At 34.7% G+C, this 27,291-nt stretch overlaps 2 protein-coding genes across 4 annotated transcripts; both read right to left on the bottom strand.

The window, feature by feature from the left end:
- Positions 1-457: 457 nt before the first annotated feature.
- On the bottom strand, positions 458-9,924 carry LOC116135854 (1-deoxy-D-xylulose 5-phosphate reductoisomerase, chloroplastic). 3 transcript variants are annotated; one of them, XR_004128946.1, is made up of 13 exons: positions 9,665-9,924; positions 8,736-8,914; positions 8,309-8,395; positions 7,812-7,937; positions 7,647-7,709; positions 7,371-7,520; positions 7,120-7,187; positions 6,819-6,930; positions 6,610-6,714; positions 6,355-6,476; positions 5,484-5,630; positions 4,236-4,485; positions 458-571 (listed from the first exon to the last, which is right to left on the bottom strand). XR_004128946.1 is itself a non-coding variant. In XM_031421574.1 (12 exons), exons 1-12 carry the CDS (start codon positions 9,750-9,752, stop codon positions 639-641), a joined length of 1,416 nt encoding a protein of 471 aa, XP_031277434.1. In that variant the 5' UTR covers positions 9,753-9,924; the 3' UTR covers position 638. The 3 variants fall into 3 exon arrangements, 2 of the variants coding, with proteins under 2 accessions (XP_031277434.1, XP_031277425.1); XM_031421574.1 differs by lacking the exons at positions 458-571; positions 4,236-4,485; positions 5,484-5,630 and adding exons at positions 638-807; positions 1,806-1,952; XM_031421565.1 differs by lacking the exon at positions 458-571 and having other exon boundaries at positions 4,037-4,485.
- Positions 9,925-13,755: 3,831 nt separating this feature from the next.
- Positions 13,756-19,796, bottom strand: LOC116135841 (peroxisomal membrane protein PEX14). The gene is made up of 13 exons (XM_031421558.1): positions 19,637-19,796; positions 19,483-19,553; positions 18,611-18,852; positions 18,459-18,498; positions 18,144-18,337; positions 16,790-16,979; positions 16,555-16,644; positions 15,498-15,571; positions 15,336-15,378; positions 15,193-15,260; positions 14,929-14,973; positions 14,777-14,845; positions 13,756-14,326 (listed from the first exon to the last, which is right to left on the bottom strand). The coding sequence occupies exons 2-13, from the start codon at positions 19,538-19,540 to the stop codon at positions 13,832-13,834; spliced, it is 1,608 nt and encodes a 535-aa protein (XP_031277418.1). The 5' UTR covers positions 19,541-19,553; positions 19,637-19,796; the 3' UTR covers positions 13,756-13,831.
- Between the last annotated feature and the right edge of the window lie 7,495 nt (positions 19,797-27,291).

Below are 27,291 nucleotides of genomic sequence, written 5' to 3'. Positions count from 1 at the left end.
GTTGTGGCATAAACCACCTCATAATGTAATGAAAATGATGTAAAAAAGTGGTATAAATGTTGGATTACTCCTTTTAATATAATATAGGTTTAGATTATATATATATTAATAGTAAGTTTTTTTATAAATTTGAATATATGTATAATATTTTCTATTTTTTAATAATCCCATATAGACCTAAATATATATATTAATAGGCCTGGGCCTACCCTCCAAGGGGCTGTATCCGCCTCTGAATTGAAGCCAAAAGTATATCTTTAACAAAACTTCTACTGACAGCAAGTGTCAAGCGGGCTTTGACATTCAGTGTAACAAGCACTTAAAAAAGATCGATAAAATCATAACTTTCTGTATTGCAAATTGAAAATTTTCATCCTTTTCTCTTCATTCTGTGGTTTTCTTTTGAGATTCTCCCTCTTCGGTTGCCGATATAATTAAACTAACTCCAACGCTTCAATTGGCTGGGGAAAGATTTTATATATTTAACACCTATAATGAGGGGAATACAATCTGGATGCCTAATATTCATGTGTATGATACACTTGCTCAATGGCCCCATAACTTCCGCAACCAGTTTTTACATAAAGAAAATATACTTCCCCAGTTCTCAAAATATAGCACCGATACCCTGTTATCACTCAAGCACGAACAGGACTTCGATCAGATGTGAGCTGCAAATTAGCAGCGTAATCTCGTGCCCACAAATCATAGTGTATAATTTCTTCCAGGGACGGTGAGGCCACCATTTCTTCCCGGTGCTTATCACATGTTAGCTCAACAATCTTGAATATATCCAGATAGCCAATCCTGAAAATAAGCAAAGAACTTGTTGGTACAACTACAAGAAGATGCATACTAGGAGAAGCAATGCAGAATGAATGACTGACAGCAAATGGATTCGGAGATAGTACTTTTGAAATCCAAAGAAATTAAGAAGTTGAACAAAACTTACTCTATATCAAAGATAAATTGGTTAGAAACAAGAAGAAAGTCATCTAAGTGGCATTCAACATTGTATCTTTAATCTATATTTTGCAATAGGGAAATCGCATTCACTATTTTGTAACAGTACATTTGAAGTAAAGCTTTGTGAAAAACTTTGACCGGTATTAACTAGAATAATTTTGTTTAATTTCAGCAGGTCATATAATTTTGCAAGAAAATACCTTTTCTATCAATTCTTTCTTTTCTTCTGGGTGTGAACGAATAGAGGCAAGTTTACATTTGTTGGTTAAACAACCAACTTGTCAAGCACATGTCAATCATCGAAAGGCAATTAAGGTCAAAAGGAAAATGAATTTCAGAAATTATTTTCAATTGTACGATGTCAAAATAATTTGTAAAACTTTTCCTCCATGAACTCATCATAAGGTAATTAAGGTCTATGAAAATGAATTAAAGAAAGTACTTTTCATTGTACAATGTCAACGTATTTCACGAAAATCTTCCTCCCTTATGTCACATAAGGCAATTTAGTTATGGATTATTTTCAATTGTACTAGGTTGATATATCTCATGAAACTTTTCCTCCTTCAAATCATCATATAGGTAATTAAAGTCAAATATGAAATTAAATTTCAGAAATAACATTCTAGTAAAAACAAAATAATTTTGTATTTTGGCAACTTCACTTAGATATCTTAATCACCAATCATATTTTGGAGTTCTTTAGCATTCCTCATCAAAAGATTAATATCTCCTACAGTTGAAGGCAGAACCAGGAGAACAAACTCCTCCAGATAAGCCTTAGAAGTTCAGAAAGCAACATTTTCTATTAAGAGATCATCAAGGTAAAAATGACATACCTTTCATCGATGAACATCTCTACTGCTTTCTCATTTGCTGCACTAAGAACTCCAGTCATGGTGCCTCCAGCCCGTCCAGCAGCATAAGCAAGATCCATGGATGGGTATTTTACGTTGTCAGGAGTCTTAAATGTTAGTGAACCAAGCCTGCATCAACCCTTCTCAACTTTAGTCACACATCAAACAACTGATGATGAAAACTTAATATTACCATTACTTACAAAATGTCACATCAATGACTCCCGGCATATAAAGAGACAAATCTCCCGAGAGATTATATTACAAAAACTAGGCTTTTTTTTTTTTTTTTTTTTGTAATAGCCAGAAATCTCTTGACCTTCCTTACATGTTCACTGAACTCAAAATAACCATGAAGTAGCTGACCCCATGGGGATGTGAAGCCCTAACCTCTTAGTTGAAACCAACTACTTTTACTAGTAAGCTCAATTCGGTTTACATAAAAGCGGCTTTCATAACTTGATGTTCACATCTCCTCCCTTACACAATAAACGAAGAGGACAAAAAAGGGGGTTTAATTTCAAGAATTTGTATTATTTTTCATTCTTCTTTTCCATAAAAAAGGCACCTTAGGTTTAATTATAAAAATCAATAAATAAATAAATAAAAAACCCAGAAAAGGGTGAATTAATGGTGTATTATTGTTGATGGAAGAATTTAGGGTAGCTGAAGGACCATTTCATGGTCTATAAGCAAATCTTAAGCAGTCACGCAAAAGGGTTAATGTCTTTTAATGCTCTGTTCCAAAATCTATATTCAAGACCGTTATAAAAACCGAATTATTTAATATAATAATAAATTAATTTTAACTTTGCAGAACTGAACATCACAAATAGTTTGTTCATAGCAGTCTGTAAATTAGAAATCACTCCTTTGAAGCCAGTGTGGACCCAAGATTTTTGTCCGGGCCTGCACGGATCTGTCATAATTTGTCAAACAATTATTAAAAATTAAAAAAAAATTATTAAACCTTAAGTAAAAAAAATAATATAATATCAATAATCTGAAAGAAAATAATACAATAATATAATACTTTACTATTTAAATAGATCATTGAGAAGCAAAATCTTGAACAAATTATGTTGAAAATAATATCTAATTCACAAGGAAATACAAAAATTTTTTTACGTGAAAGAATCTCTTCAATTTAAGAGAGCAAAGGACTATAGGAATCTAACGATCCATTTAAATCTAGTATAATTAAAAGAGTTTACAACAATTACAATTCACCAAAAATATTCTACACAAATTTCTTATTTCTCCTTTTTTTTTTTTTTTTTGGTTTTTAAAGATTATAATATAAATTTTCATGACTTTGATTAGACCTAGCCTAAGCTAAGTTAACTAAAACTTAAATTAAGTCAACGTTGCTTTGACTTTTACTATGAATTAATAAAAAAAGGGAAAATTTTTCTTAGTATTTTAATAATTTTGAGCAGCTAAACGGTAACGTTGGAAATGTAGGAAAGTGGTGGGTGAAGGGTGAAGAATAACGTTCAGTAAAATATAGTTAAGGTTTAATTTGAGAAAGTAGGAACATTCTTAGACACAAAACAAACTCACAAAATCCACGTCTTTTTCCATCAAATTAGAGTAAAAAATCTCAAAAAAAATAAGCATGATTCAACCCTAAAATGAAATGAGTAATATATATACCTAAAACTGATAAAACAGAAAACGAAGCTAATTGTGACCCCTTGATTAGTGAAAGCTTTAACAATTTCATTCTTCAAAAGTTTTAAGAACGAATAACATAAAGAAAGTCATTCTTCAAAAGTTTTAAGAACGAATAATATAAAAAAAGTGAAAGAGAGAATAAAAAATTTTGAAGATAAAATTATAAAAAATAGGTGGACATAGAAAAGAGTAAAGAGAGTTTTAAACTTTTAATATAATGTAAGTTTATAATATATATATTAATAGTAAGTTTTTTATAACTTTGAATATATGTATAATATTTTTCATTTTTTAAAAATATGATGATAGAACTAAATATATAAATTTTTTTTATGTGCCTATATAGATAATTTTTTTTTTTAAATGTGAGGGTTGGCCCAAGGGGCTGGATCCGCCCCTGAATTGAAGCCACAAGAATATCTTTAACAAAACTTCTACTGACAGCAAGTGTCAAGCAGGCTTTGACATTCAGTGTAACAAGCACTTAAAAAGATTGATAGAATCATAACTTTCTGTATTGCAAATTGAAAATTTTCATCCTTTTCTCTTTATTCTGTGGTTTTCTTTTGAGATTCTCCCTCTTCGGTTGCCGATATAATTAAACTAACTCCAACGCTTCAATTGTCTGGGGAAAGATTTTATATATTTAACACCTATAATGAGGGGAATACATTCTGGATGCCTAATATTCATGTGTATGATACACTTGCTCAATGGCCCCATAACTTCCGCAACCAGTTTTTACATAAAGAAAATATACTTCCCCAGTTCTCAAAATATAGCATCGATACCCTGTTCAAAGGCAAGGTTCATCACTCAAGCACGAACAGGACTTCGATCAGATGTGAGCTGCAAATTAGCAGCGTAATCTCGTGCCCACAAATCATAGTGTATAATTTCTTCCAGGGACGGTGAGGCCACCATTTCTTCCCGGTGCTTATCACATGTTAGCTCAACAATCTTGAATATATCCAGATAGCCAATCCTGAAAATAAGCAAAGAACTTGTTGGTACAACTACAGGAAGATGCATACTAGGAGAAGCAATGCAGAATGAATGACTGACAGCAAATGGATTCGGAGATAGTACTTTTGAAATCCAAAGAAATTAAGAAGTTGAACAAAACTTACTCTATATCAAAGATAAATTGGTTAGAAACAAGAAGAAAGTCATCTAAGTGGCATTCAACATTGTATCTTTAATCTATATTTTGCAATAGGGAAATCGCATTCACTATTTTGTAACAGTACATTTGAAGTAAAGCTTTGTGAAAAACTTTGACCGGTATTAACTAGAATAATTTTGTTTAATTTCAGCAGGTCATATAATTTTGCAAGAAAATACCTTTTCTATCAATTCTTTCTTTTCTTCTGGGTGTGAACGAATAGAGGCAAGTTTACATTTGTTGGTTAAACAACCAACTTGTCAAGCACATGTCAATCATCGAAAGGCAATTAAGGTCAAAAGGAAAATGAATTTCAGAAATTATTTTCAATTGTACGATGTCAAAATAATTTGTAAAACTTTTCCTCCATGAACTCATCATAAGGTAATTAAGGTCTATGAAAATGAATTAAAGAAAGTACTTTTCATTGTACAATGTCAACGTATTTCACGAAAATCTTCCTCCCTTAAGTCACATAAGGCAATTTAGTTATGGATTATTTTCAATTGTACTAAGTTGATATATCTCATGAAACTTTTCCTCCTTCAAATCATCATATAGGTAATTAAAGTCAAATATGAAATTAAATTTCAGAAATAACATTCTAGTAAAAACAAAATAATTTTGTATTTTGGCAACTTCACTTAGATATCTTAATCACCAATCATATTTTGGAGGTCTTTAGCATTCCTCATCAAAAGATTAATATCTCCTACAGTTGAAGGCAGAACCAGGAGAACAAACTCCTCCAGATAAGCCTTAGAAGTTCAGAAAGCAACATTTTCTATTAAGAGATCATCAAGGGAAAAATGGCATACCTTTCATCGATGAACATCTCTACTGCTTTCTCATTTGCTGCACTAAGAACTCCAGTCATGGTGCCTCCAGCCCGTCCAGCAGCATAAGCAAGATCCATGGATGGGTATTTTACTTTGTCAGGAGTCTTAAATGTTAGTGAACCAAGCCTGCATCAACCCTTCTCAACTTTAGTCACACATCAAACATCTGATGATGAAAACTTAATATTACCATTACTTACAAAATGTCACATCAATGACTCCCGGCATATAAAGAGACAAATCTCCCGAGAGATTATATTACAAAAACTAGGCTTTTTTTTTTTTTTTTTTTTGTAATAGCCAGAAATCTCTTGACCTTCCTTACATGTTCACTGAACTCAAAATAACCATGAAGTAGCTGACCCCATGGGGATGTGAAGCCCTAACCTCTTAGTTGAAACCAACTACTTTTACTAGTAAGCTCAATTCGGTTTACATAAAAGCGGCTTTCATAACTTGATGTTCACATCTCCTCCCTTACACAATAGATTTGATGACAGCCTAAATTGGTAAGAATGTAATCAAGTGAAATATCTGCAATTGTCATGGTACAAGGATATGTACTGATTGAAAGAACAGAATTAACAAGCTCTACTCAGGAAAAGCACCTTAGCTTCATTCAATAGAAAGTGAGAGGCCCTGGATTGAAGTTAGGTCACTTTTGGTTCTTATAAAAAAATTAACAAAAATAATAAACAAAGAAACGGTCACTTTGGGAAGGAAAATTACCCACTGGAAGGTACATGGGATCTCTATCTTTCAGAAACATAATCAACATGGAAATTTTATTTTTTGGAAGAAAAAAACGAGAACTTCAAAATCATGATGTAATAGGGAAAAGCGCAATTACTTGCAAAGATCAAGGCGAGGCCATGTTACTTCAGAGCAGTAAATTCTTTCAGGCCATGACATAGTGTAGAGGATCGGTAGCCGCATATCAGCCCAGCCCAACTGTGCAAGAACAGAAGAGTCCTGAAAAGCAATAAATACAAATATAAAGTCTAGAAAATCAGAAAAGAAATTGTCAAGATTTACAGTAAAAGTTTTGTCATTTTACTGGCAGTGCTCCTAAAATATAAAATATGACTTCTGGAAAGAGTAAGACCTGTGTTTCAACCATTGAATGTATGATAGATTGTGGATGAATTACTATCTCAATATCATCATATTCAGCTCCAAATAGATAATGGGCTTCAATAACTTCCAAACCCTGTCAAATTGGAAAATAAATTAGTTTTTGTGACTCCCTAGCAACTGATTGGCATATAACATGATACTTGCAACACAAATTCGAGACATTAGAAAAATACAAACCTTATTGAAAAGGGTGGCAGAATCCACAGTAATTTTTTTCCCCATACTCCAGTTAGGATGCTTCAAAGCATCAGCTACTTTAGCATCTTTCAATCTTTCAACTGGCCAATCTCTGTCAATGAAAAAGTAAACAAATTGACCATTAAAAAATAATTAGATCAATTATCCATATATTATATACCACACAAATTTCCAACTAATAGAAGGATATGGATAGGGTGCAAATTTAAGATAACTACACAAGTATATTAATGGAAAAGAAAAAGAAACCCAATTTATGATTGAATTTTTTATTCCATACCTAAAAGCTCCACCAGATGCCGTTAAAATAATGCGCCTAAGTGCACCCTCTGGCAAGCCTTGAATACACTGAAGAAAGGAGATTTCTTTAAGCCTTTTTTCTTAGCAAGCATGAAAATAATCATGGGAATGAGTATGATGAAATGATCACAAAAGGGCTAGAAAGATCATTCACCAAGCCAAACACATCAATGCAAAACTAACTATAAAATTTGTTGGATAAACTCATTAATCAACCCAGACATTTCATACCTGAAAAATGGCAGAATGTTCTGAATCAGCTGGAAGAATTTTTACGTTATGCTTGTGGGCAAGAGGAAGGACAAAAGGACCACCAGCAATCAGTGTCTCCTTATTGGCCAAAGCTATGTCTTTCCCAGCTTTTATTGCAGCCACCGTAGGCTATATAAGAAGAGAAATATAAGGTGGCTAATTCATATTATCTGATGACTTGGATCTTGGTAAGCTTTTTACTCTACCATTGAATCCTAATATTTAAGGAATTAAATTTCAAATTCGTGGATTTACCTTTAATCCTGCACAACCGACTATCCCTGTTACCACAGTTACAGCATCTGGGTGTCGAGCAACCTGAAAAGGAATTCAAAGCAATATTTTCCCAACAATAAGAATGACTTTACCATCAAAAAAGAAAGGGAAAAAAAAAAAAAGGAATAATCTCATGTTAGCTACCTCAATAACTCCTTGCTCCCCTGGAATAATCTCGGGCTTTTCTTCAACATCAGCCAAAGCCTCCTTGAGTTCATTAACTAATGACTCATTTCTAACAGCAACTAGTTGTGGCTTGAATTGCTTTACCTGTAGAATGCCAAAATATTATAGAATTCTTAGAGGTACCATGCTGATTTTGAATATATCTATTCCAGTTTATTATGTTAAAGCTTTATTATCCTAGAAATTAACAAATAGATATTAAAGAAGCAGAACTCCAAACTTTTTCTGTACAAACAATTAAAAAATAAATGACGATAAAATACTATTTGGGAGTTTTCCCTCTATAACCCGGAATGCTGAGTTGTACTAGTAGTTTATCAATGAAAATAATCGTGTGAATCAACAATTTAAGTGACAAGTGTCAGATTTTGTCATCAAAGGATCTAAAGGCAGAATTCAGTTGAAATAAATCGAGCACTGCAACTTCTCTTGAACATTATGAAACGGATGCTCACCTGATCAGCAAGAAGAGTTACATTAGAACCAGCTGCTAGTGCCACAACTCTGAATTTATCTGGATTCTCCAAAACTATGTCCAGTGTCTACATGATAAAGGTCCAAAACATGTTATAAACACCTAAAATTTTTTGTTTACAAGAAGATATACGTTTTTGTTGATTAGTAGGATTTGAAAACAGAAAGTGTCATGTACTCTTACAGGGTAAATTCAGACATCTATTGCCTCCTTTGGCCCTTATTTCCATTAAAATATTTAAAATGTATCCATAGCGGACGTGTTGTCTCATTAACCTCTTTTTTTCCTTTATTGGTAAAATTATTACTTAACCAAAAGACAAAAACATGTTTTGCAAAAACCTTGACATTGGCTCTTACAGATAAACCATTTTTTTTTTTTTCGAATCTTGGGTTGTCCTTTAATACCTGAGTTCCAATAGAACCAGTTGATCCAACGATCGATATAGGCTTTGGACCATCCCAAGTCTTACGACCAGGCTCTGGAAAAGCACGTCCTGGCCAGGCTGGAGGCGGCGGCTGAGTAGAACACTGAACTATTCTGCCAAATGCCTTTCCACTATCCTTCCTCTTCAACGTGAACCTACCTAGAAGTCACAAATTACCAAAGCTTAAACTTCATTCTGTCTACAAAAGGACAGAAGCTCTAGCTGTTCAAAGTTTGAAAGCATAAACACAATCACTGCCGAGACGAAGCTGATAAAGATCCTCTAACCCAGACACCGAACATCGAAAAATAAATGGAACGAAAGATAAGTTCAAAGCTATGAAGCCAAAGTTTGCAGAGGGATAAGAAGGAAACAACAATAATTACAATTGAAAGCTAAAGTCATGCAAATCCCATTAGGACTATGTTATATGACAGAAATTTTTAGAATGAATTCCTTATCAAATTCAAATATTAATTGGACGACTAATTCACCTGCTATAGCAAATGAAGCAAGCAAGCATATTGTCACAGGTGAATCCAAATAAAAAAAAGGTTTGCAAATTTTCTTCAAACGCTTTTGCAACTATATATTTATTTATCCTTAAGCATGACAAACCGTTATGTAGTCAATATATTGTGACATCCTCAATCAAAAAGCTTTATAAATCCATCATTTCAAGACAATCCTCAATCACGTCTCTCATAGCACAAGTAACTTAATTTCACATATGCAATAACCCAAAAATTGTGATTAAGAAAAGATAAAGAAGGAAAGAAAGATCCAGTTTTGACAGAGCAATTTGTTGATGTTTTAGCCTATGTAAATTTGGTCAGCTGCCAAAACAAGGAAACAAAATAAAAGAAAGCACGTTAACACAAAAGAGGGAATAAGTAAGAAGGTTGGTACCTGGAAGCTTGGGGAGGTGATTGGACTTGGTGGAATCCAAGAAAGAGATAGCTGTGATTTCAGTCGGAGACAGAAAACTCAAAGCCATGAAAACAGAATGGTTTAGAGTTTGAAATTTCAGATAAGAGGCAGAGAGTGTAAAGTGACAATTGACAAAGAAAAAGGAGGAAGAGGAGAGACGAAAAGAAAGTGCAAAAGGGTGTGAATTAAAAGAGAGATGGGAAGTGTTTAGTGGTGTGGGGAGAAATGCAGAGTTAATAATAGTTACTTGTTTATATAAAAATGTAAATGCAATTACTCGTTTATAACAAGGGAGAATAACATTTTTCCACCCAAGGTTTGATGAAACGACACTTTTCCACCCATCAAGTTTCAAAATGACACCTTCCCACCATTCGTTAGGTTCTGTTAGTGTTTTCTGTTAATATTTGATTGAAAAGATGAAAATACCTTAAATATTTTATTTCTTAATTAGTTGATTATAAATTAAAATTTAGTTAATTCAAAGTCTTTATTCGATTATTTATTAGTCCAAATATAAAGAAATATTTTTTTCTTTGTTTATTTAATTAATTAGGAATATTAATTTTTTATGTGAATTAGTAAAAATGAAAAACATTATAAATAATAGTGATGTATTATTGATGACATTATAAATAAATATAAAAATTATTTAACTTTAAACAATTTTATAGCATTATTCATAATTTTTTAAGTGGGGTTAACTATTTTTTCTTTTTTGAATTTTTAATATTTGACTTGTTGGCTAATAAAAAAATAATAAAAATTTTTTAAAGTAAAATATTTAAGGGTATTTTTGTTTTTTTAGTAAAATATTAACGGAAAACAAAACAGAACCTAACGAAGGGTGAGAAAGTGTCATTTTGAAACTTGATGGGTGGAAAAGGTCATTTTGCCAAACCTTGGGTGGGAAAATGTCGTTCTCCCTTGTAACAAACTATATAAATGTGAGAGTGGCGACAAGACAGGACACCGAGGATAAGACGGGATCGGAATCAATTCAATCTCGTGGATTTAGTGGGAGTGAGAAACTCTTAATGGTGCCAGGTCAATTACAAACGACGTCGTTGTAGCAGTCAATCAGTCTTTACTACATAATTTGAATATGGATATAACTAACCGAGATTCTGATGTACATAATTAATGAAAACATGAATAATATTTGTTGGCAATCTTCTTCATAAGGGAAATTATTATAAAAGATTAAAACGTCTTATTGTGTTTCTTCACTTAACATTCATGAAATGAGTTTCTTTTTAATGTTTCTTCGTCTTTTATAATTTCTTTGGCGAGTTGTTATTATTTCTTTGTTGGGATCTTTTTTAAATTAAATTCTAAATCGTTTATTTATTATGATTCACATTGATAAATATATTTTTTTTTTTACTTTTTATTTTTTTAAATTAATTTTCGATGGTAGTTGTTTGTTGATGCGATGCGAGGAGGTGTTTTTCTTATTTATATACAAATTGTGGTAGATACAATGCAAAATTACTGTTCTAGAAAACAAAAACATGAAATAATTTGAGTATAAATAAATAAAAATATGATACACCGTGATATTCACATGTGCCCAGAAATTCAAAGAAACGGTACTGAAAATAAATATATGTTTTGTCTGATGACTAATAAATTAAAGAGTAAACGACTTTTTCTTTTTCCCACCCAAGGTTTGCCTTAATATTTTTCAGTCAAAAAGTTTCAAAATACCACCGTCCACCCAAAGTTAATATTTCATTACTACCCAAAGCCCATTCCAACGCCTAAAATTCTCTTCGTTACCACCATTTGGACCTTTGATATTCTCTCTACAAAGCTCATCTCACTACGACATTTGATTTCTTGTCAGTTGTTAGTTATCACAAAATTAGGGTTTTCTATTTTTAGTTGATTCTGGTGGCAAATATTCAATCGGTCACCACCATTTGATCCATCGGCCTCCACTCTACAAAAAACCCTCTTACCCTGGCTCCTGGTAACTCGTCGAATGTTGACTGAGAAAGTGAAGTGTATTTTGGATATTAACGGAATTTTACTTTAGGTGGGAAAGTGGTATTTTGAAACTTTTTGGGTGAGAAATTAGTGAAGGCAAACCTTGGGTGGTTCGTTTTCTCTAAATTAAAAGGTGTTACACGACATTCACTAATACTGCCATTAGGCTTCTGTTTGTGAAAAGAAAACGTGTTTTTAACTAATTAGATGTAGACCCATTCCTCATTTTCTATATGGGTTCTTCCATACAATTACAAACCACTAACAGCTAACCACTTTAAGTTGAAAACAGTCATTTTCTGATAACAGGTATCTTAATCTTGTTGATCAAAGAAGATCCCTATTTGCTTGTGTTTGGCCTCTTTTGCACATTCAATTTAGCAGACCTCACGCCCAAATGCCTCCAACAAATACAAATATATTAATCCTTGACCTAACCAGATAAGATCACCTTTCACAACGTAATAATATTATATAAAATTTCAATGCAAATGTTAATGGAGGAACTGGAAGCTATCGAGGAAGCACTATACTATAGTATTGTGGCCACTAACACAAACCCACTCTATATTTTTATTGGGCCATCTAAACTTGGTCATTGTTAAAAGAACAAAATCCTTAGTCAGTTATTTGAATTTTTTTGATGATGTTTTTGTTATCAGTACTATTATATTTATAACTCAATCCTATAAATTTTCTCTCATAATCTCGATATAATAACTTATAATTGATCAGTTCGTAAATAGGTTTCGCCTGCTTGCTATAGATCATGTCTATCCATTTACGAATTGACCAATTATAAACTGTCACGGTGGTGTTTCAAGAAAAAATTTATAGAATTGGATTGTGAGTCAATTTTTATCATTTTGTTCGATGTCATTAGCAAACCTTAGAAAACCAAAATATTACTAATAGAAATCAAAACGTAACTAAAAAATTCTATAAAATTAAAGTGTTGCTTAAACCAATTCATCGTAGAAAGTATCACGCCTAATGAATGAACGAACTATATTTCTTTCATCCTAGAAAGTATCACGCGTAAAACATTAGCATCAAAAGCAGCAACAATGCCTACCAGTCCCAGAAACACAAAATCTTCAAAATATATTATCATGTCTAACACTTACCATAACACATGCCCTATCAAATTTGTATTACACAAAAAGATAACGTACACGTGTTCATCTCTGCTTCATGAAGAGGTTGGTCGGTCAAAAATATCCACCTTCACGGAACCACTTTCTTCTTTAAAAGTATTTAATGTTGGTTGTCAACTCATTGGATTGTATACGAAAATCTAATTTTTTGGATAATATATCACATATTGTATAATATGTTTTTTTTCTTTTAAAAATAATAATAAATTTTTTAAAAAAATTAATATTATCTCAAAAATTAATTAACAATTTTATAATATTATTAGCTTTAAATTATGGTTTTACATAATCAAATTTATTAACAAAATTAAGAATATATATTATTTCTTCTTAATTATTCATATAATTTTCAAGATCAATGTCAAAATCTATATATCTACTTGTGTTCATGCAAAATAGACAATATATCTTCCTCTTCACTTTCTTCATACAAAATTGGTAAATTTAAACAGATTTTAGTTAACCAAGTTGAATGTCCTAGATCCGACCTGATTTTTTTTTTTGGGGGGCTTTTGACTCAAATTAATAAAATTGTATCAATCTTATCGATATTTTTAAAGATACATATCGTATCGTATGATACATATCAACGTATCAAAAGGTTTAAAATACACTCTTTGATACGTATCGTTGACGACTTGTATCGAATCATATCATAGGATACGTATCGCTTATTATAGGATACTAATAACCATGGATTGATTAGACATTAAATCTTAACACTACGGTCAAGTAAGAGTAAGATAATTACTTTGTAAGGAATGCGTGATCCATAACATGAAAGAGGAGAAAAGAGGCATATAATCCATAAAACTAGTAGCTTATATACAAAAAGTTCACCTCTTTATAACTTTATTCTTGCCCGGAAAATGGATAACAAATTGCGTTTATAGATGTGGGATCAAACTAATTGTTTCATATTGATTCAACAACTACTATCATTCCCAAGTATATTGAGTACCTTAGGTCAAGCTGATCACATGAAGTGAATCACCTTTCAGTTCCCCTCGATGCTGTCTTCTTGTTCTTCCTGTATCTCACTTGTGTTCATCACTAAGCCCCCACCGTTCATCTGTTCTACTGCACCTCCAGTTTCAGATATCTTTGTGATCCTCTGCAACTCATTAGTAACATCTGAATTATTAGATACTGACTCATCTTCAGCCAACTGTTCTTTCGGAACTGCTGATTTTGGCCTCCGGATGGCTTCTGCTGCTTCTGGCATTGCAACAGGAGGTGGCTGAGGTGGAACCCATGCCCGCCGAACCGGTGGCTCATTGGTTCGCACACCATAAGGTCGACTCTTGACTTCATCTTCATTCTCAACTTCTGTGATCCTCACATTTTTCCGCTGCCACCAAGGCACTGGATTCTCATCCTCTATCTGATAGTTCTGCCCATTATCTTGAACCTTGGCATTCAAGCCTTCCACACTTACTTGAGACTGAAGTACTTGGTTAGAGCTATTTTGGGCCTGACCAACCTCCCAAGGCTACACAGGATAAGTAAAAGACATAATCAGTTTGGGGTGAATTCAAAATTCTTTTATGTCAATCAACTCTAAATGCAATTAGCTAAATATCATCGATTCTCATATATATCCTGTTATTTCTATATCTAGTGGTAATATGATAAACCGCCTATTCCAGCTCAGAGGCCATTTTCACATCATTTCAATTGAAAATTTACTTTAGCCATCTTACATCCATGTTTTCCTTGTTGTTCAAATACCAAACACTTCAGAGTAATTTAACATCATGCAGCCACCTAAACTGATGCAGGAAATATGAAATTGATAATGCAAGCTAAAAATATGGCCTCGATTAATAAAATTGACCAATTCTTCAACAAAACGCTTATCCTGTTTTGGAATAATATTTTTCACATAGCGAACAAAGTAAAAGAGTTGTCAACAATCCACAAATCTAGTGAAGAAACAAACCTTAGCTCTAGGCACTAAGCGCGGATTTGATAATTGCTGGTTAGGGTTCGGAGGTTGATCATTTATCTCCTGCATAAGAAAACAGAAAGATGGAGAATCAGCATTGACCAGCAACGAAGTATCACAACTGTTCAAATTACAACATTAGTTACCCTAATGTTGGAAGGTTTCTCCCCTCTCTGGACCATCGCCATAATCTGCAACATAATTACAGATATATAAGAAAAATGCTTTAAGACCACAGCCAAGAATTAGACATGTGCTAATATATTTTCAGGTTCATCATTCACCAAGTATGAAAAAAGTGATGCAGATACGTATGGAGCTAGCTAGAATATGACAAGGGAAAAATGCAAACTTCATTTCCCACTGAAAAATAAGGATTTTTAAGAAGCATGAGGATCACGGAAACTAACCTCCATATATGACTTCGGGTGGGGTGCAACAGAGGGTTCACCAGTGGCAGGAGGTGAGGAAGACCTCACTGTACAGAAAATTCATTAGTGCTGCATAAAAGTTCAAGGCCATTACAAAGATTAAACAAGGAGGATCCAGCTACCTGCTCGAGAGTCAAAGTCTGACTTGCCATTCATGTACGGTTGCTGTGACAAAAATTTGAATTAGTACAAAGTTAACTTAAGCACTAAAATTTGAATCAGAATATTTATGCTCCAATGCATATCAGAAAAGCAATCTTAGGCTACACCTATTTTCAGCTCACCTTCACACTTGTGACTGAGACCCTATGATCTTCCTGATTCACGAAAGAGGTTCTCTCAGAATATGTAGTTTGTCCTGACAATTACAAACAAACAAAGGACATACAATAAGAAATCTGGCCAAATCCCATTCATAGGTGAGACATCTTTTGCTGAAATCTCCATGAAAGTATCAATATAAGAAGCCAACAACAAGAACTCTAGTAAATTTGTGTTTAACAATTGAGGGTCATTTAGCTTAGTACATCCCAGGTACCCAACCCTAAACCCTACACCCAAGGAAAACAGTCCCCATGCACCCCGACAGCAAAAAAGAAACCTGGTAGGGTCAAAGTTCCGGAATGAAATGATCAAAATTAAAATCAACTAGAGAAAGCGCTATGTCACAGATTACTCACGATCATACTATGCCAAAAGACACCTGCCAACAGATTAGATCAAAACCAGAACAAAACATGGATAAACTTAAGACATAGTCAGATATAAGTCACCCCATCAGCCCAAAGAAAATCTGACCCTTTTGCTCTCTCTAAGGCTTCACAATGAAAACACAACAACACATAGGGCCTCTGAATAATTTAAAGTTGGCTGGTGTTAATTCTGACAACAAGGCATCTGAGAGCACATCGTTTCTATAACTCGAAAAAGAAGTGAAGAAGAGATTGGGCAAGATAGATGAAAATATTGCTGGACTCATTCACCAAAGTATCTTAACAACATCCTTTGAGAGTTGATGCAGGATTAGGTTGCAAGTAGAAATTGGAACAAATAAGAAATTCAATGGAGAGAAAATCCCAATTCTTAACAATGTTCCAGTAGCTTTTGGGACTCCAAACTCCCCCACCCAAGAAAGGAAATTCTTTTTGTCTAGATCACTTTTTTTTTTTTTTTTTATTTTAAAAAAAGGGTTTTACCATAGGCTAATAATGGTACTAGCATCCTTGGAAATCAAAATCGCTGCAGAAAGTGCCATTGATTTGGGCAATAGGCAACCACTGTAGAACCATAATGCTAAATAAATTAACAATGTGCTTGATCCCAAAGAAAGATGTAATGTACCTTCCAACTTCCTTATGGCATTACTCATGGACTTCATTTCCTGAACTTGCACATCTAACAGATTCATAAATTCTTCAAAGTATCTTCTTTCTGGAAAAAAGGAACCAGTTGTGTCATATGATCTCATCAGTGAACAATTCAAAGCAGCCAAAGAAAAGAACAGTCAAAATAGTGGCAAAAAAAAAAAAAAAAAATGTTGCATGAATAAATAAACTTAAGTCCAGTATAGTCCCACCATCATTTTTTGAATTCAGCATTTCATGGCTTGCCTTTGCCACATCAGCAGCTGCAGCTGCAGCTGATTTGGCGGCCGCTGCTGCTTCTTCTGCCAAACTTGGTTTACCATTAGGTTTCTTTGAAATGTCATCTTCTTCTTCCAATACAACTTTCCGTATCCAAGACTTGAACCTTGGGACAAAAGTTTTCTAAAACAAGAAATATGTTAATTAATATTGTGATCAACCTTGGCAAATTAGCCTAAATAGCCACATTTTTTTAGTGAAAATTGAAACATAGCCAACCCAATATTCCCTCTCCTACCTTGCCACTCACCAACCAAATAGACAAATTGGCACTTCTACATAAATAAGAAAACAAAACACACAAGCATAATACAACTTCTTCATTGTTCCTTGTCTACTACTTCACAAGTTCCATTCATCATATCTGTGAACTTATATTTGTTAGTAGAACCGGTTATTATCACCTGCATTTTTACATCGCAACCATTGCAAAGCTTCAAAATAGGAAATGATATTGTTTGATCTTGTTGATTTATCATCAAATCCTTTACTATTCATGGAAATGGTTGCATTAGCTTAGTGTATACTTTATTTGTTGTAGAGAATCCTGAACATGAGTACAGAACACATTTTCGCTGTAAACACCGTGTTCACATATGGTTTGAAGTTTAAACATGTTCACCAATTTGATTGGTTCGAGTGTTCCAACCAAAGAAAAAAGTTCTAGAACCACAAGGTATGAGCGGCACGTGAATGTTCTACAGTGTTAAACTGCTACAATTCGAGTGTTCTCTAGCAGTGCAAGAATGAACACTAGACCACTCAAATTTGCAGAATATGTTTTCTGAACACGGAAAACTAATTTTTTGCAACAAAACAAGTCTCTTTTGCATTTTAAACATAAAAACCATGAAAATATACACTGAACTGCTCAAATTCCCAACAGAAGTGCTAGAACCACAGGATTTGAGCGGCCTTCAAATGTTCTAGTGGTGTTAGAATGCTAAAATTCAAGCACTGAAAGGATGGCATTTCTTGTGTTGTCTTGCAATCTGTTAATTGTCAAATAAGGCTATTTTTGTCTAACAACGTTGCAGATGACTAGGTTTAGAGAGAAAATAAGAGAAGAGCATATTTCAATTTTGACCTAAAAATGTGACCATTTAGGGTAATTTCCCTATGAAATACTAAGCAATTAAAATCTACAGTATACTGCTATATATGGGTTAGGCAAAGGATACCCACAAATGCAATCCAACGTCAAAAAAGGCAATAAAATATGAAGGCTAGGCATTAACATATCCAACTACTAGTTTCTATAGAATGTAAAAGAAAGGTTATTATTACCTTGATTAAAACGGCAGTTCCAGCACCTGAAGCGGCCAGAAATCCTACAGCAGGAACAGCATGATACCAGTGAAATCGGGACATCATTGATGTCCTCACTGGTGTAATAACACCAGCAGGAGCAGCTGTTGCAGGCTGCAAAGCTTGTGTTGTTGCCTGTGGCTGATTGTTAGCTGATGATTTCACCTGCCCATCTGTTCATATTAAATTTCAGCATAAACAGAATCAGCATTACAAGCTTCAGCCAAACTCTGTCAAACCCAAGAAGTGCGCTGCTGAAGACAAAGCTCCCACTTCGGTACCAAAGTTCATTACCTTGATTAATAGTAGTTGCCTGTGCACTTGGAGTTGGGTCCTGAAAATTTGAAGGGAGGCAACAATAAATACTAACCAATAAGAGTCAATGAACGGTTTATAAAAGAATTCAATGTAATAACAAGAGAGAACCAAATAAATAAGTTGCTTACAGGTACACGCCGAAAAGCCTCATCTATCTCCTCTTTTGTGAGACCCTTCTTCTCTAGAAAAGATCTTCTATACATAACTGGCGAACCCCTGACTTTAGGGTGTGAAAGGAATTTTACAGCATTCTGTACTTGCTCCTCCCTCATAGGTTCTGAGTTCACAAACACTGACGGAGAAGAAATCGGTTTAGCAGCATCTCGAGCATCTTGCTGTGCCTCATTTGTTGGTTGTGCTGGTTCTGTAGCTGAACGTTAAATAACAAAATAAAACATAGAGCATTGTTACCTTGGCCACAAAAATCAATAATGAGGAACCCACAGAAACACTAACTTTTGAAGATAATAGATCCACAAACAAACGTCCCTAATTTATGTTGAAGCAATCTCAAATCCACCTCATATAGTATTAATACCTTGGCAATTTGGGTACAATCAGTAGTATAAGATTTTCATCTTAATAAGCTCAAATTAAATTCAAATTTCAAATGAGGCACAAACTTTTTCTCTCTCTCATTTGCACCGACTTACCTCCATAACATAAATATGCGTCTGAATTGATTGTTGATAGCTAACAACATGAATGAACTAACTATCATTCTAGAAGGAATATCAAAATAATCTATGATTCTGTCGTCTTTTTGCAACAGACATAACAGTCAAATAAGTAAAGTAACTACTAAACTTCAATATTAAGCCGTAAAATTAAACAATTCAAGTAATAACTCAATCAAATTTCGCTAATTCAAATTTCTAGTTCCTTTCCTTTCTAATCTTGGAAACAAAAATAAAACATAAATTGAAATGGAAGATAAAGTAAAAGATTAAAGATAAATATAATATTGATCATTGACCAAATAAAGAAGACGAAAGAAAACCTGGTTTTGTAGGATCATCAGCCGCTGGATTGGGAGGAGGCGGAGATTGAGTCGCCATAGCACCGAAAATCCTTTGAGCAATTGAAGGGAGAGGAGGGTTAGTTGAAGGAAAAGCAAGTTAAAGAAAGGAAATGATAGTGGAAGAAGTGCTTACAGAAGATGAGATGATGATGATGATGATGATGACGTGAGTGAAGTCAGAGGTGGTTTTTGCTCATCCCGAAGCTACGACTGCTAATTGCTCAAGCCTTAATGCTGATAGCTTTACCACCCGGATGAAGCCAAAACCCAGAAGATAATTCTTTTTTTTTTTGTTTTTTTTTTTCTAATTTTGGCCAGTATATATGATATAATAAATTAATTTTTTTCTTTAGTTTAAGATCTTTTTCAAGATATTGCAATGGATAATGTTTATCCATCACTCTCATAATTTCATTAAAATATAGGCAATAATTGATTTGATACCAAAAGAATTAAAAAAATAAATAATTAAATTAAAAGAAGCGATTTAGTAATTACATGTATACAAAAGTTTATAAATATAATTACTGTTGATTGTTGGTCAAGAGAAGACTTTATAACGTTTATAATTTTATATACAAAATTTTAGTGTAAAATGGAGATTAACTGGATATTGTAATGAAACACTTTAATTGGGCTGGACTTAAGTTAGGATTAGATTGGACTTGGACCTGATCCCTACCTCATTTATTACTAAATACCCCACACTTTAAATAATTCAATCAATAATTATGTATATAAATTGTCGGTTAGAATTTTGGAGGTAGGCATGGCAATGGGGCGGGGCAAGGCAGGCCGGGGATCTCATTCACCGTACCCATTTCCGTCCTCAAAATCACTCCCCACCCCATCCTCTTAATGAGGATGACAAGAATTCCTCTTTTCCGTCCCAAAGGGGAATGTTGGAGATTCCGTCCCGCGGGTGTTCCTTCATTAATTATCATAAAAATAATTAATTTGAGTATTAAAACAAATAGTTAATTTTCTCCAATGACAAACATTTAAATTAATCGTTTAAACATAGTTATTTTACATAAATATGGGTTAGGGTTTGTTCTTGTTTAATTTTGGGTGGAGAAATTGGAAAATATGAGTTTATGTATAGGATAATTGTGTAATTAGTGAAATATAGGGTGTATATATAATTAATTTTATATATTTTAGACGCGGCGGAGGTAGGGGAGGGAAAGATCCCCCCCCCCCACCCAGAGGATGGGATTAAAATGCCCCACCCCCCCCTATCCCCAAAAAACCAGGGCGACCCCCTGAGCGTTGAGGATGAAACGAAAAATGCAAAATAGAAGTATACTAGGCGCAAAAGTCATAAATGATGCGTGCGTCTCGTTCCCCCGGGATAGTGTTATAATCCGCTTTTTCTCGTTAGTCCGCAGTGCAGAGCAAACATAACTTGGGGATGATGGAAGATTACAAACTACATCTAAATGCCAAACCCCCCAACTTAACTGCCTCGCTATGTTTTAGATGTTATTGTGGTTTTGATAATTTATTAGAGTTTTATTTTTAATGCTCTTGTTGTGTTGGGTTGAATTTCTACTCACATACGGTCGCTGAGATCCCCCAACTTGTAGAGTTAGTTGAATTTGTCTGATTTTTTTTTGGTAGCATTTCAAACTTGGTTTTCGTTTGTAGTATCTTGTAGTTTAACATTTCTAATCGTGTAGATATTTTCAGTTTCTAGTTTCAGGTAATTTTTATACATAATTCTCCTGCTTATCATTTCCTACTTATCCCTATTAAAGCTTCCGTTTCTATTATGCTCAATAACATGATACGCTTTTATGGTATTCGATGGCAGTTTTTGTTCGCAATTAGGATTTTATTTTTATTTTTTGCACTGTGAAACTTTCTATTATAGATTTATAGATCGAACAAACCTATCTCTCGAGCGTTTGCTATTAATTATGGATATTATCCCAAGAGGCACAATCACAAATCACTTCTCAGCTCATTGTGAACAACACATATTGAATGGTGATCAAGATCAAAAAACATTAAGCAAAAAGATAAACACTCAATCATGAAATTAAAACTCAAAGTAATTCAATCCATATAAATTTGAATCATTGTATCAAGATTACATCAAACCTAGCGAAACAACTCCAGTTCATACTCAAAACGAATAAAACACAAAAACAAACTGAATCAAGATTTCATCATTCAAAAGCAAGCAAAAGATGGAGAAATCTTCTCTAATTTGAAGCCCAACTTTCAATCTCTCTACTTCATGAGCTGCCTCCCAAATCACGAACCAAGCCTCTTTTTCTTTCTTTTTCGCTCTAATTTATACCTCTCCACTTAAGGACGAAGCTCCCTAGCAAGCCAAACGCGGTCTTTTATTTTGCATTGACGCAGGTTTCGCCGCCGGCGAGATTTTCCTTGCCGCGGCGAAACTTACAGACCCAATTTGAGCATGATATAGTTAGAATATGGAAAAAGTGTAAAACATATGAATGTAGCCCTGTCCAATATCTTTCTGGTCGTTCAAGAATCAGCACAATCGAGGGTCTACAGATCAAGTTATGGCAGGAAATATGAAGCACGCAAAGACGTTTTCTTCAGTTCCCAGCGTCCTTTACGACTTAAGCCAGTTTACCTTTGTCCAGTCAGAATTAGGAAAAAACAACAAACATGAACGTTGTAGCTCTTCTTCTTAGCTTTCCAACGCTTCTAAATTCAGGTTTTTCCGAGTTTCTCAGCTCAAGTTACACAATTACGCTCAAAACTGTCATTTATGCTAAAAATCATCGTTTAGGCCTACAAGACAAATTATAGAATAGTGAGCAATTATGGCCCAAATTGTATGAAAAAGTATCCTAAATCTATCAAATTCAATGCAAACTCATAGTGTAAAATACCGTTTATCCACTACCCCAAACTTTAGATTTGCTCGTCTCGAGCAAAAAGGAAATAAAAACTCAAAGGACGAAAAGCACACAAACAATCCAAAAACACCAAAACAACAAACTAACACACTGAAAAACACAAAACTTACGCTCAACTCAAACTAAGAATGCCTGATTCACTCCGGTTCCCTTAGTGCCCCGTACCAAGCGTGTGCCCGTCTTTCTTATCCCCGTAGCCCCCCTATGGTCCCTTCGCTTCTGCTTTGTTTATAACTCGTTCTCCTTTCTCCCAAGTATGAGTACTCGATCCGTAATGGTTCGGAATGCAGTCTCAAGAGTTTAAGTCCCCCCTGATGACGGCACCGTTGCTTTGCTCTATTGTCCCGATGTGTTGGTTGATCAGTGTAGAGTTCTTACTTTGATGTCGTTTATGCAGGGTTATTAGTTTATTCAATGGTGGAGACTCGTAAGTAGGGGTCGAACTTATAATGGGTGTTTTTTGCTAGGATCAGTTTGCTGCTTGTAAGTTTTGTGGGTGGTTTTGCAAGGGAGATGTGTCCTAGGATTAGGAGTGGATGAAGAGGCAAGTAAGAGAACTCAGTTTTACCTCTGTGAGGCACACTAAGAGTACATCAACTCCACTTGCTTTCTAAACCACCCAATCAAAGTGTCAACCTTGTTTACAACCTCAAAACTGATGATTAGGTCTATGTGTGATTTGATGACAAAGCAAATTTTTTTTCTTTTTTTTTTTTTTTATCTTCTTCTTCTCTCTTCTTGTTTTTTTTTTCTTTTTTTTCAAATAAATACTACAATAACAATTACTGCCAACAACACCCTGAGGTCTATGCCCTTTTCGTGCCCTTTTGACCTTCTTTGGTATCACTTACACACAAGCCTTCATACATTCCCTCCAATAAGGGAAGCCTGCATTGGGCATGTCCTTACCCAGGCATGTACGATCGATCCTTCCACACACCTCCCCTTTCACACCCGTCCCTTTTCGTGTCAACATGCTATATCTCCTGCATCTCTTATTCCTTCCCTACTAGCGTTTCTCTTTTAATCACAATACTGATCCAAATCAGGCTTTTAGTTATAGGAGTCAATTTTTGTTGCAAGAAAATTTTAGTCGATAACTCAGCCGTGGGTGACTAGGAATATTCATTACTATGTGCTGAAAGGCTGCATTCAAATCCTCTATAATCATCCCCTCATCCATATCTAATCCTAATTCCTCTCGAATATCCTTATAGGTTTTCGAGTCCACCAAGCATTATACGGTTGTCCAACGTAAATGTTTTAGATTCCGAATTAGATGCTTAGTTGATCCATCAACAACTTCAATCAACTTTCGTAAGTAATACCTAAACTAAGTCAATGCATCCATTGGTCAGAATAAATCCTACTTCAAACTTTATCATAGCTCTACTGCACTTTTGTCAGTGGAACATCCAAATTGGTCTAAATAAGATTGATTGTTGTTGGATAGGTCTGAGTTTCGGCCCCATTTTGTTTTTGATTTTATTCGCTATTGTTTTGTCTTGTTGTTATTTTTTGTTGTGTTTGTTGTTTGTTGCTTGTTCGCCGGGTTTTTTAGTTGAGATGGCGTTGTATCAAGTTTGCTAAGTGATTGTGCAGTTGATTTGTCTAAAGTATTGATGCGGGGTGTGTGGGTGTTCAGCCGTGTCGTTTTGGGTGGTGAGTTCCAACTTCAACAATGGTGTTATGTGACTTTTAGTGTGGGTGGGTTTCCTGTAAAATGACGGGTGGGTTGTCCGACGTCTGTCGGAGCATGACAGGTTCGAAGAGGGAAAGAAAAACAAAGTAAATGTTATGAGATACTCCCTGACTAATCCGTAAAGGCCAATTTGTGGTTGGAACATCCTTATGGCATCCATTGTGCTGGGTTCCTCCTCATTTTATCAGTCTGTCAACAAATGAAGTCAATGGTGCCCACATGTGTAGATACCCCGATACCTCCCGATGTAATATGAAAGAATATACATCCTAATCTCAACCTTATTAAACTAAACCTAAAATCTAAACAAAAACAAATAAAGAGCCAAAAACCAGGAGGAAATCAACATCAATTCCTACTTACAAAACATAAAGAAAAAAAACAAAAACTAAAAGAAAGAAAAGGCTTCAGGAAAATTTCGCAAAAATGAAAGATCACGCGACTATTAAAAGGAAACAGACTCGCCGCGGCGAAGTTCTTCATGATAAAACCCTAAATTCAAAACCATCGTCGCCGGGCGACAACAAATTCTTCGCCGCGGCGAAAAAAATACAGGAGCTACAACATTCTTCAGGGCACTTCGCCCGGCGAAGTCTGAAGTTTTTTTCCTTTTCCTTAGCTTCAAACTTCACTGAAACACCCAAAACACACAAATTAAAACTAATTCAAAAACATAAGAAAACTAAAACAAATTAAAACAGCAATGAAATGAAAAACAATTGAAAAGACTTGGGTTGCCTCCCAAGAAGGCTTGTTTATAGTCGAAAGCTCGACTTTCCCATGGTCCTTCGTCAATCGGATCTTGTGGGGGGCTTCACTTCCATTGCCACCTCTGATCTTTCCTTTGGATTTCGGAACATCTCATAAGCATCTTTTCGGAACTTCAAATTGTATATGCGAACTTGAGATGAGATGGTGATTGGTTGAGTCCAATGTTTGGAGTCTCTTCCAACACCAATTTTGATTGTGCGCATTTACACCAAATTCCTCAAATTGTTCCTTGTGAGGTGAGTTGCTGGTTGAAATTCCCCTAAGTATTTTGCACACCTTTCCGCTTTGAGATTTTCCTCTTCATTGGTCTTGTCTTCAAGTTCTTCCAACTTTTCTTCATTGTGAGGTTGCTCCAACACTATACCTCTCCTCAATGGTATGACATTTAATTGTCTTCAGGATTTGTGACCTTTGTGCTCAGCAAAGAACCTTGAGATCTCTCTGTCAGTTGTTCAACCAATTGCCCCATTTGAACCTCAAATTTTGAATGGACACTCCTTGATTTATGAAGTTTGAGTGTGTCTCATTCATAAAACTTGTGATTTCTTGCATGAACTCTTCGAATATATCTTCCAATTTCGACATTCTTTGCTCACATGGTTGATGATCACCACTGGTTGATGGTTTGGCATTGTCCTTTGATTTGATTGACTGCTTTGATCGCTCCAGGACAAATTTGGGTGATTCCCCCAACCAAGATTGTAAGCATCGAGGAAGGAGTCACTTTGCAGCCTTTGTGAACTAACCATGTAATTCACTTGCTGTTGTTGAAGAATAACTGGTTTCCATATTGGCATTCCACACTCTCAGGTTTCCTGCACAAAATTCACAAGTTATAAATGGTGAGTGAAAGAATTTACATTCATAACCCAATTGGCTTTGACATGGTGCAATTTGTGCAGATAATGTGTCGACGCGTCAACTTCATGTAGACCCATATTCTCTTCAGCATTGCTCTATCATTAGGTCTTGGTAGGTATTGTTGGCCATCACCTCAAGCAATTCATAAGCCTCTTCTGGGGTCTTGTTATTTAGGCTCCGCCTGCTGCCACATCTACATCATTTGAATATTTGGTGCAACCCATTGTAAAATGTTTGGACTTGTCTCCAAAACGGTAGACCATTATGTGGACAATTTCCTTAACAACTCGTGTACCTCTCCCAAGCTTCATATAGATTCATCGTTGCCTTGCACGAAAGAGGTAATGTCATTCTCTACTTAAGACTATACATATTTACAATTAACTACAAAATGAAATAAAAGCTTCAATTTAGCCTACACTAGATACTATCAATATTAATAATCACTATCCCGGCAACGGCGCCAAAAACTTGATGCGTTGAAACTACAACATGCAAAAATAGCAAGTATACTAGTCGCAAAAAGTAATAAAGTGATGAGTGAGTATCGTTCACGAGGATAGTGTTACTAATTACCGATTTTTCTAGTTTAAGTCTAATTGAAGCAACAATAAATTGGATTGATGGAAGATTAACAAACTAAATATAAATGCAAACCACCCAACTTAACTAATTAAACAATTCTAAAACAAATGCTAGGGGTTGAATTCACCTAAATAAGCTAACCCAAATCATAGAATCTTTACCCAAGTTCTACTTGATTGAAAATCGAATTCCCTAAGTTGTAAACATACATTCTCATGCTACATTCCCTACTATCCCTATTAAGCTTCCGCACCAACAAATGAAGATTAATAGTTCAAAGGATTTTAAGCTTTGTGAAATTCTATCTAGTTTCATAGATCGCTAAACCTATCTCTAGCGTTTGCTAATCTATGGTATTCATCCAAGAGGCACAATCACAAATCACTTCAGTTCATTGGGAACAACACATATTTGAATGGTGATCAAGCATCCAAAAAACATTAAGCAAAGAGATAAACATCAATCATGAAATTAAAACTCAAAGTAATTCAATCCATATAAATTTGAATCATTGTATCAAGATTACATCAAACCCTAGCTAAACAACTCAGTCATACTCAAAAACGAAATAAAACAACAAAAACAAACTGAATCAAGATTCATCATTCAAAAGCAAGCAAAAGATGGAGAAATCTTCTCTAATTGAGCCCAAATCTTCAATAATCTTCTCCTCCATGAGCTGCCTCCCAAATCACGAACCAAGCCTCTTTTCTTTCTTTTCGCTCTAATTTATACCTCTCTCACTTAGGACGAAGCCCTAGCAAGCCAAAAGCGTCGTTTTATTTTGCATTGACGCAGGTTTCGCCGCGGCGAGATTTTTCCTTGCCGCGGCGAAAACTTACAGACCCAATTTGAGCATGATATAGTTAGAATATGGAAAAGTGTAAAACATATGAATTGAGCCCTTTCAATTATCTTTCTGGTCGTTCAAGAATCAGCACAATCCGAGGTCTACAGATCAAGTTA

The sequence above is a fragment of the Pistacia vera genome, unplaced genomic scaffold (assembly GCF_008641045.1).
Source record: "Pistacia vera cultivar Batoury unplaced genomic scaffold, PisVer_v2 Contig109, whole genome shotgun sequence".
In the NCBI taxonomy this organism is placed as follows: Eukaryota; Viridiplantae; Streptophyta; class Magnoliopsida; order Sapindales; family Anacardiaceae; genus Pistacia; species Pistacia vera.
Note: the sequence above shows the minus strand (reverse complement) of the source record. Positions and strands in the feature narration are given on the sequence as shown.